The 20,249-nt window shown below is 44.4% G+C and overlaps 1 protein-coding gene across 2 annotated transcripts; it reads right to left on the bottom strand.

The window, feature by feature from the left end:
• Positions 1–16,314: 16,314 nt before the first annotated feature.
• LOC115207916 (zinc finger CCCH domain-containing protein 10) lies at positions 16,315–20,249 on the bottom strand. 2 transcript variants are annotated; one of them, XM_029775491.1, is made up of 3 exons: positions 20,057–20,249; positions 17,671–18,953; positions 16,315–17,543 (listed from the first exon to the last, which is right to left on the bottom strand). In XM_029775491.1, exons 2-3 carry the CDS (start codon positions 18,814–18,816, stop codon positions 17,019–17,021), a joined length of 1,671 nt encoding a protein of 556 aa, XP_029631351.1. In that variant the 5' UTR covers positions 18,817–18,953; positions 20,057–20,249; the 3' UTR covers positions 16,315–17,018. The 2 variants fall into 2 exon arrangements, with proteins under 2 accessions (XP_029631351.1, XP_029631352.1); XM_029775492.1 differs by lacking the exon at positions 20,057–20,249 and adding an exon at positions 19,817–19,919.

The following is a 20,249-nucleotide window of genomic DNA, read 5'->3' as shown; positions in this document are numbered from 1 at the left end:
TGAAAAATCCTCCCACCCCAGGCGTCTATTTCGGTTTGAGAGACGGAAAGGCACAGCTGCGGGGGAAATGAACACATTGGATCCCCCCCCAAAACATGCAGTAGGCCTAGGCCTATTCATTATGTTTTTCAGAGTTGTACCCAAAATTACCCATATAGTCAATACAGAAAAGAAATTCACAGACTATAACCCATGCACCTCTGTTTATTTTACACTTGCAGAGCTCCTATTCTTTCCCAATCCCCCAGTGGCGATTTTAGTACACCGTAGTGGGGCAAACACCTGCATTTTGGAGCCGCCATTCTCAAGAAAGTAAAAAAATAGATCATGTTTGTATGCAGCTTTATTTTTTCATATATTTTTTTACATTGTTTGCAAACTGCTCTACCTGCCCTGAATGACAGGTCGCCAATGCAATCCCCCCTAAAGCCTGTACCAGGGTCATGGCTAGATTGTACAGCTTTTGTCAAATTGATGTCAAACTATTTATTTATTGCATTTTAGCTAACCCTAACCCTTTTCCTAACTTTTAAAGGCTTTGGTTTTTCCGTTTATATTTCGAGGTTGGACGTTAGCACACTGGGCGCCTCTTTAGTCAGTGCCCGAGTTGGCTTGAGAGATGTGGAGGGTTAATACCTTTGGTTGGCTTTCCCTATTTAATTTCTAAAAAACAATACTTTATCTGATTTCCCTAATTTTTATGTTTTGCTTCCTGTCTTTAAGTTTGGTGTGGGTTTTTATTTTGTTTGGCTCTTCTTGGGCAAATTTAGTGGGTGCTCATGGTGGGTGTCGTAGGTCCCAGTTGTGGTTGCCAGTCAACTTTCAGAACCCCTCCTAAAATCCCACCTGTTAGTTCCCCCCTCTGTTTAAGTAACATTTTTGGTTTTCTTGCTGGGGTACGTAACACCTAACCGTAACCTAATTATCCTAACTTACTACGTTAATTATCATAACCTGCTAGTGCTATGGAAAGTCAATTTTGACAAAAGCTGTTTCCCTTCTTGACAAAACTCTGCCACCCTTAGCGGCGTTTTAGTGCTGAGTGATTAGTGCTTTTTTAGCATGGTTCGTTTCGGTAATTTAAAAAAGAATCATGTTTTTTCGGTTTCGATATATATTTTTAAATATAACATTCACTGTGCATTATGTGGGTTGAATGCTGTAACACAGAATCAAAAAATTATAAAAGACACCTGATGGTTGTGACTGCCCATTACTGCTTATCACTTACTAACCATACTGAGGGTGTGACACAATTGCGGAGCCTCCGAAGGCTTGCAGGGTCCATTTCGCTCCGTACTGAAAAACCGCTTCACATTAATTTCAATGGAAGAAAAACGGTAAGAAGCAGTGAGAAGCGGAGAGGGCGGTGCAAAGGTGACGTGGGAGGCGGTGAAAAATATAAAATGTAAGTTATTATAACGTCATAACGAATCATGCAAAAAATGTACAGTTGACAGGAATGTTAGTTAATGTAGAGTAAAACAATTCCAGTGGGTCAGAAGTTTACATACACTAAGCTGACTGTGCCATTAAAAAGCTTGGAAAATTCCAGAAAATTATGTCATGCTTTAGAAGCTTCTGCTAGGCTAATTGACATCATTTGAGTCAATTGGTGGTGTACCTGTGGATGTATTTCAAGATCTACCTTCAAACTCAGTGCCTCTTTGCTTGACATCATTGGAAAAACGAAAGAAATCAGCCAAGACCTCAGAAAAAAATTTGGAGACCTCCACAAGTCTGGTTCATCCTTGCGAGCAATTTCCAAACGCCTGAAGGTACCACGTTCATCTGTACAAACAATAGTACGCAAGTATAAACACCATGGGACCATGCAGCCGTCCTACCGCTCAGGAAGGAGACGCGTTCTGTCTCCTAGAGATGAACGTACTTTGGTGCGAAAAGTGAAAATCAATCCCAGGACAACAGCAAAGGACCTTGTGAAGATTCTGGAGGAAGCAGGTACAAAAGTATCTATTTTCACAGTAAAACGAGTCCTAAATCGACATAACCTGAAAGGCCGCTCACCAAGGAAGAAGCCATTGCTCCTAAACCGCCATAAAAAAGCCAGACTACGGTTTGCAACTGCACATGGGGACAAAGATTGTACTTTTTGGAGAAATGTCCTCTGATCTGATGAAACAAAATAGAACTGTTTGGCCATAATGACCATCGTTATGTTTGGAGGAAAAAGGAGGAGGCTTGCAAGCTGAAGAACACCATCCCAACCGTGAAGCACAGGGGTGGCAGCATCAAGTTGTGGGGTTGCTTTGCTGCAGGATGGACTGGTGCACAGGAAAATTATGTAGATATATTGAAGCAACATCTCAAGACATCAGTCAGGAAGTTAAAGCTTGGTCACAAATGGGACTTCCAAATGGACAATGACCCCAAGCATACTTCCAAAGTTGTGGCAAAATGGCTTAAGGACAACAAAGTCAACAAAGTTTTGGAGTGGCCATCACAAAGCCCTGACCTCAATCCTATGGAAAATGTGTGGGCAGAACTGAAAAAGTGTGTGCGAGCAAGGAGGCCTATAAACCTGACTCAGTTACACCAGCTCTGTCAGGAGGAATGGGCCAAAATTCACCCAACTTATTGTCGGAAGCTCGTGGAAGGCAACCCAAAACGTTTGACCAAAGTTAAACAATTTAAAGGCAATGCTACCAAATACTAATTGAGTGTATGTAAACTTCTGACCCACTGGGAATGTGATGAAAGAAATAAAAGCTGAAATAATACTTTCACTTCACTATTATTCTGACATTTAATATTCTTAAAATAAAGTGGTGATCCTAACTGACCTAAAACAGGGAATTTTTACTCCGATTAAATGTCAGGAATTGTGAAAAACTGAGTTTAATGTATTTGGCTAAGGTGTATGTAAACTTCCGACTTCAACTGTATATACATGTAGTTATTATAGCATGAGATCCCCACATTGTAGCCTGTACATTTAATACATTCACTGATCATGTACTCTACCTTGGCAAATAAAGGTGCAGTTTTGGTATGAATGTCTTTGAGATTATTTTTCAGTCATATCCAATACCAGGAGTATCACATTCCAGTCTTTGTATGATGCTGTGTCTGCATGTATGTATTACAACTATACACTTCAAAAGTGTTTACCAATCTTGGTCATGGGACATCAATGGTTACACATTGTAACTAAGACTAGAAATAGCATTTAACTAATTAAAGGCTGATTTGTATTTCATATATACAGAAATATAATTTTAAAAAACAGTACACTACACTTCCGATGCCTCATGTAAATACTCAAACTGGTTCATCTCAATATTTAATGCCCTTCATCTGCATTGATCTGATCAACAGGATAGGTGTAGTATTCATCAAATGGGAGTTAATTTCCAACAGCAGAGAATGTGAAACACTTTATTGAAAGAAGTTCATTATCCAAGTGTTATAAATACAAGCATTATAAATATTATAATTGTAATATTATAAATAAAAGTTCCATCTGTACTTCAATGCACATCTGTTGTGCATTATAAAAACATAGGTTAGAAAGGAGGTGGCGAGAGAGGTGTAAAAGACAGAAAGGGAAAGAGGTAAGAACATAGGAGCAGGGAAGGCAGCATATGATTAATGAATCACAGTGGAACCCAAATATTCTCCCAGTTCATCACAATTACATAATAGTGTCTCTAGTCGATCCGAAGGTTATCTTAAAAGCGGGTGAGGTGGTGAGGATGGGACTGGGGGTTGGCATTCTCTCTCACATCAAAAGATATCTGCAGACGAGAGACAGATGGAGAGAGAGCGATAGCATGTTTAAGCCTTGTTTATTTTTTTATTCTAACATTGTTAGTCATCATAATAATCAGGAGGTGAAATGTAAAACTGACCTTGGATCATTAAATCTGGGACTACGGCATCTCTATCTGTATTTCAATGTAAAGCATATTTAATAATACTTCCTGTTGACCTGACCAATTGACCTCTCACCTCTGATCATGCTGTACCTTCTATGTAGCCAGTTCAGATGCGGGAGGGGTTCACTGACACAACTGATATAACCTAGAGGATTTAGGGAAAAGAGGAGAGAGGGATGAAGGGAAGGAGAGAGACTGTTATTGAGAAAATAAGGTAGTTAAAGAGACAGTGTTCAACAGGAATCTGTGTAACCGGTGTGAAAGTGGAGCGATAGGTAACGATGCTTCGAGGGTGACTGTTGTCAGTGTGTGTAGAGGGTCCCTGGTTCGAGCCCAGGTAGGGGCGAGGAGAGGGACGGAAGCTATACTGTTACATGTGGCCTCACCTGGTGTCCACACCACACTAAGTGGCTGCAGAGTACTTTATGCTGAAAAACATGAACGGACACACAAGGACAAACAATACAGCAATAATGAAGTGTCTTACTATTCTCCATGGTTGTCCTTCTTGCCTATCCTTTGAAGGTGGAAGGGGCTACAGTTATACACCTGAGCCTGCTTACCGCACAACACAATCCATCAATCAGATTGATACATGAGTGTGTAGGTGTGGGTTATAGGCTGTCTAATTGTTCTACATTTTTTTCAATAAGTGTCAATTAAAATAGCCTGTTTTGTTTTTGTACAGACATCACACCCTTACCTAAACATCACCCTCACCTGAGAAGTAGAAATCAAAGGGAGAGAAACTGGGAATTAAATACCTGCAGTTGACATAGTATTCTTCCATTTACTTAGCTCTTACTGCAATATGAATGGCTCTTAAAAGAGCCTTTGGTTGTGCATCGTGTAGTCTATGGTGTTGCCAGGGAACAGCACCCTCTTCCAAGAAGTAGGAGGTGAAGATCTCCCGCACATGGATTGCCTCTCTTGCTGCGTTGTTGGACCCCATCCTTGAAACATCCTGCAGAGCAGCAGACTTCTCCTCTGGCACAAGGCGGCGAACTGCAGATCCCCTCCTGGTCCTCGTGTCCCTCCTCAAGAAGTTATGCAGGACACGGGTAGCCTTCACACACCTGAATTCCTCCAGTAGGCAGTCCCAGATGGCCCTGGTCACCCAACCTTGCAGTGCCCTACACGTTAACTGCAGGCAATCTTTTTAAAGGAATCTCCAGTTACAAGGTATCTGTAGGAATATGGAAGATGTCATTGTTAGACTTTTACATCATCAGGTCATTGTAGATTACTAAAGTATAATATCCATGATAACAAATCATGATAACATTGGATAGATAGATGCATGGGCACACATACAGTGGGCTCCAAAATTACTGGCACCCCTGACTGGCAATGCACAAACAATACTTAAAAAAATATAAACAATATAATTATAGAGATAAACTCAAAATAACACGGGAAAAATACTGTACTTTATTAATGTTTCAATGGAACCCAACAAAATCATTTATTGATTTAATAAAAAATCTATATCCTCCAAATCAAAGTTTCACAGTTAATGGCACCCTTAAATATTATTGTAAATAACATCTACCAACATTAAACCAGGAATTAAATTCCACTTATTTAAGTTTATCTAAGTGTTAAGGAACTACACTGCTCAAAAAAATAAAGGGAACACTTAAACAACACAATGTAACTCCAAGTCAATCACACTTCTGTGAAATCAAACTGTCCACTTAGGAAGCAACACTGATTGACAATAAATGTCACATGCTGTTGTGCAAATGGAATAGACAACAGGTGGAAATTATAGGCAATTAGCAAGACACCCCCAATAAAGGAGTGGTTCTGCAGGTGGGGACCACAGACCACTTCTCAGTTCCTATGCTTCCTGGCTGATGTTTTGGTCACTTTTGAATGCTGGCGGTGCTTTCACTCTAGTGGTAGCATGAGACGGAGTCTACAACCCACACAAGTGGCTCAGGTAGTGCAGCTCATCCAGGATGGCACATCAATGCGAGCTGTGGCAAGAAGGTTTGCTGTGTCTGTCAGCGTAGTGTCCAGAGCATGGAGGCGCTACCAGGAGACAGGCCAGTACATCAGGAGACGTGGAGGAGGCCGTAAGAGGGTAACAACCCAGCAGCAGGACCGCTACCTCCGCCTTTGTGCAAGGAGGAGCAGGAGGAGCACTGCCAGAGCACTGCAAAATGACCTCCAGCAGGCCACAAAGGGTATAAAAATAAGGTAACAGGCATGCAATATCCCTTTGTCATCCAACACCATGAAGAAAAGAAAAGAACTGGCAGTTCAAAAGAGACAGATGGTCGTAGACCTTCATAAATCTGGTATTGGCTACAAGAAGATCCACAAACGATTGAATATACCACTGAGCACTGTCAGGGCGATTATTAAAACATTCAAAAGATATGGATCAGTTGAAAACCTCACGGGTAGAGGACGCAAATGCATTTTGCCCCCCAGGATAGGGAGGAGGATCGTGAGAGAAGCAACAAAATCCCCAAGAATCACTGTGAAAGAATTGCACGCCTTGGTGGCGTCTTTGGGGTCACCAGGTTTAAAAAAAAGCACCATCAGACGCCACCTCCACAACCACAGGCTCTTTGGAAGGGTTTGCAGAAGAAAGCCCTTAATGACCCCAAGACACAGACGCAAGCGCTTGGAGTTTGCCAAACGTCATTTAAATTATGATTGGACGCAGGTGCTCTGGTCAGATGAGACCAAAATGTAACCTTTTGGTCAGATACAGCATTGGCATGTTTGGCGTCAAAACAGAGATGCATACAAGGAGAGGCACCTCATACTCACTGTGAAATATGGTGGTGGGTCAGTGATGTTTTGTGGCTGTTTTAATTCCAGAGGTCCAGAGGCACTGGTTAAGATTGATGGCATAATGAATTCCACCAAGTACCAGGCAATTTTGGCTGACAATCTGGTTGCCTCTGCCAGAAGGCTGGGACTTGGCCGTATGTGGACTTTCCAACAAGACAATGACCCAAAACATACCTCAAAATCCACACAGAAATGGTTCTGTGACAACAAAATCAATGTTCTGCGAAGGCCATCTCAGAAGAGGACAGTTGATAAGCGCAAACCCAAGAATGTGAAGGATCTTGAAAGAATCTGCATAGAGGAATGGTCCAAAATCCCTCCAAATGTGTTCCTTAACCTTGTCAAACATTACAGGAAAAGACCATGCTGTTATCCCTGCCAGAGGTGCTGGCACTAAGTGCTAAGTGAGGAGTGCCAATAATTATGAAACCTTGATTTTGATGAAATGTATTTTGTATTAAATAATTGTATGATTTTGGTGGGTTTCATTGAAACATTAATAAAGTACAGTATTTCTCACATGTTAGTATTTTGTTTCTCTCTATAATTATATTGTTTATATTATTTTAAGTATTGTTTGTGCATTGCCAGTCAGGGGTGCCAGTAATTTTGGAGCCCACTGTATGTGAAACTCTGAAACTGGAAACACTTATCTCCCTCACTAGCTTTAAGCACCAGCTGTCAGAGCAACACACAGATCACTGCACCTGTACATAGCCCATCTATAATTTAGCCCAAACAACTACCTCTTCCCCTACTGTATTTATTTATTTATTTATTTTGCCCCTTTGCACCCCATTATTTCTATTTCTACTTTGCACTTTCTTCCACTACAAATCTACCATTCCAGTGTTTTACTTGCTATATTGTATTTACTTTGCCACCATGGCCTTTTTTGCCTTTACCTCCCTTATCTCACCTCATTTGCTCACATTGTATATAGACTTATTTTTCTACTGTATTATTGACTGTGTGTTTGTTTTACTCCATGTGTAACTCTGTGTTGTTGTATGTGTCGAACTGCTTTGCTTTATCTTGGCCAGGTCGCAATTGTAAATGAGAACTTGTTCTCAACTTGCCTACCTGGTTAAATAATGGTGAAATAAAATTAAAATAAATAAATGTGCACGTGTAGCATGTGACAATAACAGGATCATAACAAGGATAGCATCACAAATGAATACATAAATACCACTTACAAGCTTGATGATGAGTTGATAATTTGAATCCGCTGTGCAGTGCTAAGGCAACATGTGCACCCCTTTGAGTCCCCAGGACCAGGAGTGAGAACCACTGCTCTTCATTGGAACCTTTTCATATGTAGACAGGCTTTCATAGCTCTCTTTATCTGAGGACAGAAAACATCACAGAAACAGACTTCATTATAGTCAAATTACACCGGACTGAATATTATGTTACTATTATCTCCATCCTCACTTCTAGGGACAGGAACTACACAAAAGTACCTGCCTTATCCAGAATAACCTACTCTCTCACTGACAGTTGGGGCTGCTATCCTTTCACCCTCCTCCATGGCTCTTAGCTAGCTACCTACAAATGCATTTGGAGTTTGTTTTTTACAGTGATAAATACATTATGATAGCTAGATAATATTAAATTAGGTAGATGATGATATTTCATTCACTTAGATAGCTATCTATACAGTATGTGAAGTTGGCTCGATAGCTAGCTAGCTCATTTAGCAGCTAATTTGAGTTTGCCTCCACTGTAGCTAGTTAGCTAATAATATATCGTTTTTTTTTTACATTTTCAAAATGTATTTACTTACTTGAATAGGTTCTCCCAGTCATGTGGACAATTGGAAACAGGGCAGCAAAGTTTGTTTAACCCTGAATCACTAAGGGTGTTTTCTCATATAGTCCTCTTTAAAATAACTGATCTCAGTCCTCTTTAAAGTGAACTCCGGGGTAAATAAAAGCTAAACAACTCAGTTCTCTTTGTATTCACACTGCCCTCAGGACTCAACTCTTTTGCCAGTTCACTTCACTTATTTTGTGGGCCGAGTCCTCTTTGCATTCACATTGCTATGTTTAGAAAGGAAGCTAGATCTTTTTCCAACATGCGCTCTGGGTTTTTACAAAGTACAGGACAAGCCATTCAAATTAGAATGTGTTATCGGACAGCTAGATATACCTACTTACATTTTGGAAGCAAATAGATTGCATTCAGTTATAATATGAGACATAATAATTGTAATCAGAAGCTACTATTAACATGTTGATTGGTAACAGAATAAATAGCAATAGAATAACTGCAGAATATATAATACTGTAATTGAAAATTGTACACCCAAGGCAGGCTACTGCCCCTTTAAGAGCTAGAATAGATTTTGTACCCTATGTTGTGATTCTCACCAAATATATTGTCTTCACACTATTCAAACCTCACAATCCATAAAGATCACATATTGCAGACAAATAATCTGAACTAAAAGACACACATTTGGGAATTTCTGTGTGCGAACCTCCACATAATCATCTCTCTTTTGTGGCACCAATGTGAGGGTTTATGGCAGGGGAAACTGTGTTGCAGTAGTCTAGTGTGTACAGTGGCGGATTTAGGTATAGACTACATGGGCAGCATCTTGCTGGGGGTGGCACGGGGCACCCGCACAATTTTTTGGAATGGTGACATTTGCGCGATCGGTTTTCTATCGCTCATTTGCACGTCACGTCAATGATATCATGTCACCGTGTGGGACTTGTCGAAGTGTCGAAGTGGGCGTCCTGATTCTAGTTTGTGAGCTAGACAGGCGGGTTAGGTTGACCTCAGGTCTCCCCACTGGAAGCCGAGGTAGGGGGAGCGGGAGAATCTATCAAATAGCGCACTTCTAACTTTGGACAGTACTAACGCAATTAGTAAAATCAGTCACACTACGAATTGCTACCAAATAACCCTCAATGAATTCATAATACTTTGAATATATAGTTTCACAGACTTATTGTTGCATTTTTTTCTGGTTTGTGCGAAATCGCGAAGAATAATATAAAACCAGTCTGCATACCACCAAGGTGAATTGGCTTAGTCTTGACTCTTGGTTGACAGTGTTGGGGGATGGGTAATGTATTGATGCTCGAGTGCCAAATCAACACAAATTTGTTTCTATTGGTCTTTGTTACTTCTTTTGATATTTATGAGTATTTATTTGTATATATGTTTATATTTATATCGTTTTAAATGTTATGATTGTTTATTTGTGTTTTTCCAAATGTCTGAATAAAAATTACAGTTAGTGCAGAATGGTGCTTTTTTTTGGCAGGGGGGCACTGAGTGTGTAGTGCGGGAATAAGGACTCGCTAACCTGGGGCGCTTTCTGTTCGGGAATAAGTGGAATAGTATCAAATACATCAAACATATAGTTTGATGCTATTCCATTCGCACCGTTCCAGCCATTATTATGAGCCATCCTCTCCTCAGCAGCCACCACTGCTTTTACAGGATGTACCGCCCCCACCTACCGTAACCAATTATGTCAATGCGGAGCTATACGGAGCCCTCTGCATTGCTACAATTGGGAGGCCCACAGAAATGCGGGGTGGAACTCGATTTGGCCTCGGCAAACCTCAAGAGGCTCCGCAATTGTCACACGCTCCATAGCGAGCCTCTGGATCTCATTGTCACATCAAGCATAAAATGATCTGAATGGTCAATCCGAATCTGAAGTGGCCATACAGCATTTAGTGTGATGCAGCCTCCGTAGATGTCAGTGCTTTCATACTTCTTGCTCTTAGCGGAGTAGAGCTATTGTGAAGGAAGTTGTCAAGAAAGTAAGTTTGTTTATACAGAACATGCAACATATACAGAACATGCAACACATTTTTGGATCAAGCATAACTTGGCTTTGTGGAATCATCTCAAGTCAGCAGGCACTTTCTTCTTCTTCGATATCATGGCGTTCGCACATTTTGTTTGTGCATGCCGCCACCCACTGTGCGGTAGTGCGTGGTCAATCACGTTACACTTGTGATACAAAAATGGAGAAAGGAAAAAATATATAATTATAATAACAATTGCACCACCAACTAACCCTACACACCACTATTTCATAAAAAACCCCTTCCAACAGCCCTACACTCATTAAAAACCCACTACCCCATTCCACTACTTTGACCCCATCTGCTCCTGCACCATATCAACGACCTAAGAGGATGGGACACCACCACTCAACTGTTACTCTTCTGAAATCAAACCTCATATACCCAAGCACTTCTCTGCAGCTGCCACCACATTTATCTACTGTGATTTACATTCCATTTCTGCAGTACAGTTGACAACCATTTCTATGAACGCTAAAATCCAATCTCAGTGAAACATATATCACTCGTTGGCCTATCCTCCTGTGCTGGCACATATCTACTACTCATAGGGATCCTCTCCGGATCCCTCACCCATCCACTGCCTCAGCATATGACACCTTCTGTAACATTCTGACTCTGGCCACTTCAACCTGCCTCTCTCGCACCGGGCACTTCCGATTCCCAGCAGCATGGGCAGACCTACAATTGACACACACAATTTTAGCCACCGAAACAACACAATCCTCTGTCCCATGCCATCCTGCACGCTTCCCACATCTTGGCATCTCCCACCTACACACCTGAAACAGCACAGTGGATTTGGCACAAAAGCGCTAACAGTATACCTGATATATCCTAACATGACTTTGTCAGGTAAAAACTCAAAAGGACTGACAGTGACTCCTCTTTCACCACCGGGTCTGCATCGCACCAAACAGCGAACGTCAAACACCAGGAATCTTCAACTTCAAATTGCTCCACCTCCGCACGTAACGCTACACCAGAAATAATTTATTTCAATGGTGCCCTATTCTTAAGCACAAAGCAAGAAACCGACCCAAGTTGCAAGACACGGAGGGCCCAGAAGAAACATAAATATCACAAGTCCACTACAGGTTACCTTCACTGATTGAACTGCATCCAACTGCTTTCCCATCCACCCTGAAACCACAAATGTATCCGCTAAAAGGCAAGGATCCACTTTCTCCAAAAATGTCACTCCTGCTGGACCAGATTCTTCATTATTATGTCCATCAATGCCAGCTCCTCACCACACCTTCCACCCCACCTAATTCACCCTCATTCACTTCCAGAAGTCGGTCTGGCGCACGGCTCACTCTGTTTGCACTTTGCACTTGACACCAATCTTCTTCGTCACCCAATCTCCATTTTTATTGCCATCTTCCTAAAATTCAACTCCACCCTCTTCTTCCCTCTTTTTCCATCTCCAATCCTCCTTAGAAATCCACCTTTGTGTCCCCGTCCCAATATTCCTCTTCTGTCGCCATATTAGCTGGCAGGCACTTTGACTTTGTGGTTGTGCTATCTAGTGCAGGGTGGAAATGGGTGCACTGGTTGCCGGCTTATTATCGACTCGTTGTGCAGCCCAATCAGCCACGCAAAATCGGCTGGAGTGGCAACAAATCTGCCCAATTAGCTGATTCGCTTTCCATACTCTGCAGATACCCATACTTGAATAAACCTGGGTCAATGGAAACCTGCCGACTGAAGCTGATTAAACAGCATGATATTACACAGGTGCACCTTGTGCTGGGAACAAAAGGCCACTAAAATGTGCAGTTTTGTCACCAACACAATGCCACAGATTTATCAAATTTTAAGGGAGTGTGCAATTGGCATGCTGACTGCAGGAATGTCCACCAGAGTTGTTGCCAGAGAATTGAATGTTCATTTATCTACCATAAGCTGCCTCCAACATCGTTTTATAACATTTGGCAGTACGTCCAACCGGCCTCAGAACAGCAGACAATGTATAACCATGCCAGCCCAGGACCTCCACATCTGGCTTCTTTACCTGGGGGATCGTCTGAGACCAGCCACCTGGACAGCTGATCAAACTGTCAGTTTACACAACCGAAGAAGTTCTGCACTAACTGTGAGAAACAGTCTCATGGAAGCTCATCTGCATGCTTGTCATCCACACCAGGGTCTTGACCTGACTGCAGTTCAGTGTTGTAACCGAATTCAGTGGACAAATGCTCACCATCGATGGCCACTGGCATGCTGGAGAAGTGTGCTCTTCATAGAAGAATCCCGGTTTCAACTGTACCGGGCCGATTGTGGACAGCGGGTATGGCATCTTGTGGGCGAGCAGTTTGCTAATGTTAACGTTGTGAACAGAGTGCCCCATTGTGGCAGTGGAGTTATGGTATGGGCAGGCATAAGCTACGGACAGCGAACACAATTGCATTTTATCGATGGCAATTTGAATGCACAGAGATACCGTGACGAGATCCTGAAGCCCATTGCCGGGATGCTCTGGATCGACGTGTAAGACAGTGTTCCAGTTTCCGCCAATATCTAGCAACTTCGCACAGCCATTGAAGAGGAGTGGGACAACATTCTACAGGCCACAATCAACAGCCTGATCAACTATGCGAAGGAGATGTGTCACGCTGCATGAGGCAAATGGTGGTCACACCAGATACGGACTGGTGTTCTGATCTCCACCCCTACTTTTTTTGTTAAGGTATCTGTGACCAACAGATGCATATCTGTATTCCCAGTCATGTGAAATCCATAGATTAGGGCCTAATTCATTTTTCAATTGACTGATTTCCTTTTATAAACTAACTCAGTAAAATCGTTGATATTGTTACATGTTGCGTTTTTTTGAGTTCAGTGTACTTTAAGTACTGCCTGTCTTCCCAGTAGCCTACTTGGTGTGTGAACTGCTACCAGCTCATAACTTGCAGCTGATTGTTGGCACATCAACCAGGATTATGAGGCCGGGCAATTTGTGATTGTTGCCATTTTGTTCATCATTGGCTGAATTGAAGGGGGAGTGGTTTATCCTCTCAAAGGCAATCAAGAATTAGTACTGGGAGGTGTGCTTTTCACCTCTGCTTGGCAATTAGTGTTAGTACTTCCGTCTCCTCAGTGGCAGCTGTAAGCGGTGTCCCCAAAACAAAGACAGTTCTGCAGAGTTGAACGAGGAAGGAAAGAGGAATTCTTAACACCACTCTCACTCATTATTTGTTAGTTTTATTTCTTACAGGTATTTTATCTTAACTGCATTGTTGGTTAAGGGCTTGTAAGTAAGCATTTCATTGTAAGGTCTACACCTGTTGTATTTGGCGCATGTGACAAAATTTGATGTGAATATCTTAGCTAGTTATTTTCAGGTCTCATTTTGCTCTTTTGTAGCTTTGTCAACTATGTGTGTTTTCTATACCCGTTTGCTCCTTTCCCTGTAGGTTTTATAGATACTCCCCACCCCTTGGCTGCAACCCTTTTAGTGTACCCTGCGCGCACAACCCATGTGGAATTCCTGGTCTCGGCAGCATTTGGAACTGCTGATCTGTGGTCAAGAACACCAAGTTCATCTTAGCCTATGCTGCCTTCAGTCCCTAGACTTTTTGGCCCTGGTTATCACGGTGGTGGCACAGGCTTACTGATTTGTCCTAAGTGTAGATTCTCTTTTCTCCCTCACCTACCTGTCCATCTCCTCAATTGAATTCCATGCAGTCAATGTCACTTGTCCGCTCAAACATGGTCATCTATCGCACACCAGGTGCCCTTAGAGTTCCTCAATGAGCTTGACACCTTGATAAGCTCATTTCCTGACGATGGCTCACCTCTCTTTGTAATGGGCGACTTCAACCTCCCGACGTCTGCCATCAATTAATTTATTTCTTTTCCCTCCTTGCCCTCACCCTTTCCTAGTCCCCTCCCACTCACAAGGCTGGTAATACGCTTGACCTCATTTTTACTAGAGGCTGTTCGCCTACTAATTTCACGGAAACCCCCTTCCAGGTCGCTGATCCCTACTTTGTTTCAGTGTCGGTCTCCTTCTCCTCCAACCCTATCCACTCAACCCCTACCCAGACGGTCACGTGCCGTCGCAATTCTCTCCCTTCTGCTAAATCTTTATCCCCCAATTTTGCCTCTTCAACATTACTCTCCTCCTTTTCTGCATCCAATGACTCACACTGTCCCCTTTCCTCCCGTCTGTCTGTCTCGGCCCTCCCCCCCTGCTGAGTGACTCATTGTGAACTTACAGAACAGGGCTGCAGGCTGCTGAGTGAAAATGGAGGTAACTAAATCTCCCTTTCACTCCCCCCTCTATCTGCTGCTAAAGCCACTATCACTCTACATTTCCAACTTCTGCCTCTAACCCTAGGAAACTATTTTCCTCCTCAATCCTCCACCCCCTCCCTCTCTGTCCCATTCACACAGAACTACTCCTAGACATCTTTCTCCTCTGTCTCCAGATGAAATCCGGGACTTAAGGTCCGGCCCCCGAAAACCTGCCCGCTCGACCCCATCCCCTCCAGACCATCTCTGGAGACTTTCTCCTATTCCTTACTTCCCTCAACTTATCCCTGACCACAGGCTTCGTCCGCTCTGACTTCAAAATGGCCTGAGTCGATCCCCTCCTCAAGAAACCAACACACAACCCCTCTGGCATCACACTACAGACTGGTATCCTTTTATTTCCAAGACACTTGAGTGTGCTGTCTCTGACCAACTCTCTTGCTATCGCTCTCAGAACTATCTTCTTGACCCTAACAAGTCAGGCTTCAAGACCGGTCACCCGAGACTGCTCTCCTGTGACACGGAGGCTAACATTCTCTCCTTTTATCCTCCTAGATCTATAGGCTGCCTTTGACACCGTGAACCATCAGATCCTCCTCTCCACACTTGGACTGCATTTTACCTGGCAGGTCTCTCGTACCAGGTGACGTGGAGAGGATTTGTGTCTGCACCACGTACTCACTACTGGTGTCCCCTAGGGCTTGGTTCTAGGTCCTCTCTTCTCACACCAAGTTATTTGGCTCCGTCGTATCCTCACATGGTCTCTCCTATCATTGCTATGCAGATGACATAGCAAAGACACCCAGGTGGCAACAGAGCATGACCCTACCTCACACAGGAAGCGGCACTTGTATTCTCCCATCTGGACTAATGCAAACGCTGTTGGCTGGGCTTCCTGCTTGTTCCATCAAAACCCTGCAACTTACCAGAATGCCGCAGCCCGCATGGCGTTCAACCTTCCCAAGTTCTCCCATGTCACCCTGCTCCTCGTACACTCCACTGGCTTCCAGTCAAAGCTCGTATCCACTACAAGGTACTTGCCTACGGAGCAGCAAGAGGAACTGTCACTCCTTACCTTCAGGCTCAATCAATCATCAGTCTAATTTATTATAAAGCCCTTCTTACATCAGCTGCTGTCACAAAGTGCTGTACAGAAACCCAGCCTAAAACCCCAAACAGCAAGCAATGCAGGTGTAGAAGTACACCGTGAAGCACACTATGCTGATACCCTACACCCCAACCCAAGTACTCCGTTCTGCCACCTCTGGTCTCTTGGCCCTCCCACCCCTACGGGAGGGCAGCTCCAGCTCAGTCAAAGCTTTTCTCTGTCCTGGCACCCCAAGGCGGAACCACCTGGGCACTGACTTTACAGATAGTAAGTACATCTTTCCTCAAAGTAGCTATGACTGAAATGTGGTTGGCCCACCTAGCTATCTTAAGATGAATGCACTAAGTCGCTCTGGATAAGAGCGTCTGCTAAATTACAAATGAATAAAACGACGAGTACATTTGGAATTGATCAAAAACATGTTTACTAAAGGTGTTTCTATTCCAAGCTTACCTATTCACATCATGGTAGACATACCTTTGTTTAGGCTCAACTGAGTTTAGGCTGGAAAGGGCAAAGATACCAATGCTTCAAACACTGAAACATGTATCTGATGGTGTGTCAATCAGTAACCTTATCCTCCCATAACATTACTCTAGATAACTTGATTAATTAGTAATAACAGGACAGATTTATTTTCTTGTGGTTGTTATTCTCCTTAAATGTGTGCAAAATATCTAAGTTACACAAGCAAAACCCATAAACATAAATAATGGAAGCTAACTGAAAAATGTCATAAACCCCTTGCAATGTCATGACAGTCAAATTTGTCAAAGAACTATGAATATCACCCTGACATTTTTACAGTTTGTCGTTATTTTTGGTGTCTGTTTGAGGAAGTCCCTTTGGCACACAAACCTTTAACAAGTTCAGAGGTCACCTCAAAGGACTACCTGCAACACTGCCACAGAGCAGGGTTTGTGTGGTGAAGGCATCCTATCATCATTAACCTTTTCTCTGCCCATGGCATGTGGGCATTAGGGATCACCCACCTCAACATCTCCCCTCAAGTCATTCAGCAGTGGGTAATTAAAACTTGAGATAGGGATGGTATGTAGAATTCCATCTTTAGTTCCATGGGAGGGTCCTGGAGAGTGTGCTGCATCAGTGAGGTATGGTGGTGATCCTCATACTCTGGCTGGCGATAGGGTATGACACCATGGGGGTGGTGGCATGGCTTATAGTGATGCCAGGCAGAGGCTGTGCCATGGATACTGCCACCGGCGCCACTGAAACAGTGACGGGTGCCATGGAGACGGGAGGCACCATGCCCTGGGCGATGGTCTGAACCAGGGCGGCTGAGAGCGGGGTGATCTCGGGGTTGAGGTGGGGCAGGGGAGCGCTGGGTGGGGCAGCGTTAGATGGGGGCACTGTAGGGGCACCGGTGGGGGCCACTAGGTCCTGCTGTGTGAGGGTGACGGTACGAGGCTGCAGCCCGGCGCTGCTCAGGGTGGTATGGGTCTGGGCGATGCTGTGGTTGTAGGAACTGACTGAGCCCATGGGGGACGCCATGGTCTGCTCAGAGGGGGCTGGGGTGGAGGACAGGGTCATCACCGACACCTTGGTCTGGCTCCGGAACTGGGCATTCTGCTCCAGCAGCACCTCGTTGGTGGCCATGAGGTTTGACACCTGAAGAAAAGATTAACAAGGTGTTTGAGGAGTGATCTTAAAAGGTTAATAGATACATTGTATTATTATGTGTGGTTGTTGATTATGTGTGGAGGGATGTTCATCATCAAACGTCTGCTAGACTGACCTGTTTCTTCAATTCATCCACTCTCCTCCTCAGCAGGGTGTTTTCCTCCTCCAGAAACCTGTACTCCAGGGGCCGGGGTGAGAGGGCCGCCTGCACCCCCAGCTCATAGTGCCCCCCTACGTTCCCGTCCAGCCGGAGACCCTCCAGCCTGCGTCTCTTCAGCTGCAGCATTGTGTGGTCAACAGGGGCTTCCAGAGGCGACGTCTCATACAGACCGCTCTCAAACAGGGGGTCGTACGCCGAGCAGGGGCCCCTGTCAAAACGGCGAGGTCCTGAGGCCCCCATGGAGATGCAACCCCCAATCCCACTTACCCCTACTCCTCCCACCCCTAAGATACCCGGGTCTCTGCAACCCCCAAGGCTGGGGCAGCCCATCCCCATCATGTTGCCCCCACCTCCACCCCCCACTAGTCCAGCCATGCCTCCACAGGCACCCACCCCAACCCCCCCACCTGTGTTCACCATCCCACTGGCCCCTGGGCCCAACACACTCCCCACACCCACTCTTGCCGGCTCGTACTCGTTGTCCTTCTTGACGTGGCGGAACTTACACTTGTTGCCCCGCTGGCACTCACCCTTCAGAAAGTCCCTGCAGATGGGGACCTCACCTCGGCTGTGGGGGAGGTCCATGGGGGACAGGCCCAGTCCTGCAGCTACTTTCCCCCTCAGCCTGAGGGGCAGCTCCCCTGACTTCTTATAGTAGTCCTCATCCTCCTTGGAGCCGTGGACGAAGCGGCAGTTGGAGCGGACACACTCCTTGTTCTGGTAGTCGTGGCAGAAGACAAACTCGTTCTTCTGCACCCCGAGGTCTGGCACCTCGTTGAAGTCGGGGTGTTTGAAGCGGCAGCGTTTGCCCCTCTTACACACGTTCCTCAAGAAGTCTCTGCAGACCCCATCCGGGGCTGGTCCTGACCCCGGGTCCCCGGCTCCACCTCCCCTGCAGTTGTTCCCATTCCCCAGGGCCCCTCCTCCACCCATGCCTCCAGAACCAGAGCCACTGTCTTCACCTCCTGCGGATCCCCCCCGGCCTTCTCCCGTGCCCCCTCCTAAACCAGACCCCACTTCCTCGCTCACACTAGTACCCACCCCGCCGCTGCTGCTGCTCCCACCACCACCTGACAGGTAGGTGCTGTCCCGGTCAGGCATGGCGCTTGGCCCAGCGCAAGGGGAACACAGCACTCATGTGTGTGGGCAAGTGACTTATTCTGAAAGCCTTTTCCATTCCATGATAATGACTGTAGCTCAGATGCTCTTCGGACCAATGCAATCCTTTACCATGGCATCTGAAAGATACATGTCAAGTTGGTTGTTAACAAGTTGAAATATATGTGTGACCGTTATCTAGCTAGATTGTGTAGATTTATTTAACTTAGGCAATGGCATCTGCGAGAACAAACGCTTGCAATTAAAATCATTGATTGGACGAACACAGAAGTGAGTGGAAAGTATAATTATACAGACCAAATGTAGTACAGGAACATTAAAGAACAAGGCTCCAGAGTGGGTAAGGCACTAAGTAGGCGTCACTACTGACACAGGTTCGATCCCATCTGTATCACAACCGGCCGTGATTGGGAGTCACATAGGCCGGTGCACAATTGGCCCAGCTTAATCCGGGTTAGGGGAGGGTTCGGCCGGGGGGGGCTTTACAAGTAGGCTGTCATTGTAAATAAGAATGTGTTCTTAACTGACTTGCCTAGTTAAACCTTAATTAAATAAGAATTTTTTTTTAAAGACAATCTCTGTTGAGACTAACATAGCTAGCTAGACTTGGCTATAGGCAACAGTCTCTTGCTGTTTAAGAGGTAAATAGCAACCTTGGCCCTAACGAGCTGGTTAGCTAAACATGTTAACTAGCGACATAACGTTAGCCCCTGGGCTCCCGAGTGGCGCAGCGGTCTAAGGCATATCAGTGCTGGAGGCGTCACTACAGACCCTGGTTCTATTCCAGGCTGTATCACAACCGATTGTGAGTCCCGTAGGGCGGCGCACAATTGGCCCAGCGTCGTCCGCGTTATGGTTTGGTCGGAGTAGGTCGTTATTGTAAATAAGAATGTGTTCTTAACTGACTTGCCTAGGTAAATAAAATGTTAAATATATATATATATATATATATTTAAATCACGGCCCAGCCCAGGTTGCTTACCCGGGAAGGTAGCTGAAGGAGAGCTATCTAACGTTATAGCTATTAATATAGCTAGCTAACCGGTGCATATTTTTGTGGCTAGCTAGCTAACGCAACCGTACAAGCTGCAAAGTCACATGGTACAATTGTGCAAGCAAACTCGATACAGGCATTCAGCTGCTACAGTGTGTTGAAGATAGCTAACGTTAGCCGTGTTACCAGATATCTAAATTACCTATGACTAGCCGTCAAATAACTTACCAAAATGATGACTTCAGGAGCATTTAACGCAAAAGGAACGGTGTACTTTCGATGTTAGCTGATGGTATTTCTATTTTACGAATGTGAGACAAATGTTTAACTATCATTCCTATGGGCTTTTAACACATTATTTGTCGTGTTATTTGGTCCTCCAAAGACTCAAAACAAAACCACCAGAGAAGAAGATTTTCTA

This window comes from Salmo trutta, chromosome 14 (genome assembly GCF_901001165.1).
Source record: "Salmo trutta chromosome 14, fSalTru1.1, whole genome shotgun sequence".
In the NCBI taxonomy this organism is placed as follows: Eukaryota; Metazoa; Chordata; class Actinopteri; order Salmoniformes; family Salmonidae; genus Salmo; species Salmo trutta.
This window is presented reverse-complemented; position numbering and strand designations above follow the sequence as displayed.

What these genes read in the sequence shown, in the direction of transcription:
- LOC115207916 (XM_029775491.1), bottom strand. Translation starts at nt 18,816, where the DNA reads ATGCCTGACCGGGACAGCACCTACCTGTCAGGTGGTGGTGGGAGCAGC. An exon ending in TGGATGAATTGAAGAAACAG is followed by an intron (nt 17,544 to 17,670) that starts GTCAGTCTAGCA and finishes TCTTTTCTTCAG; the next exon opens with GTGTCAAACCTCATGGCCAC.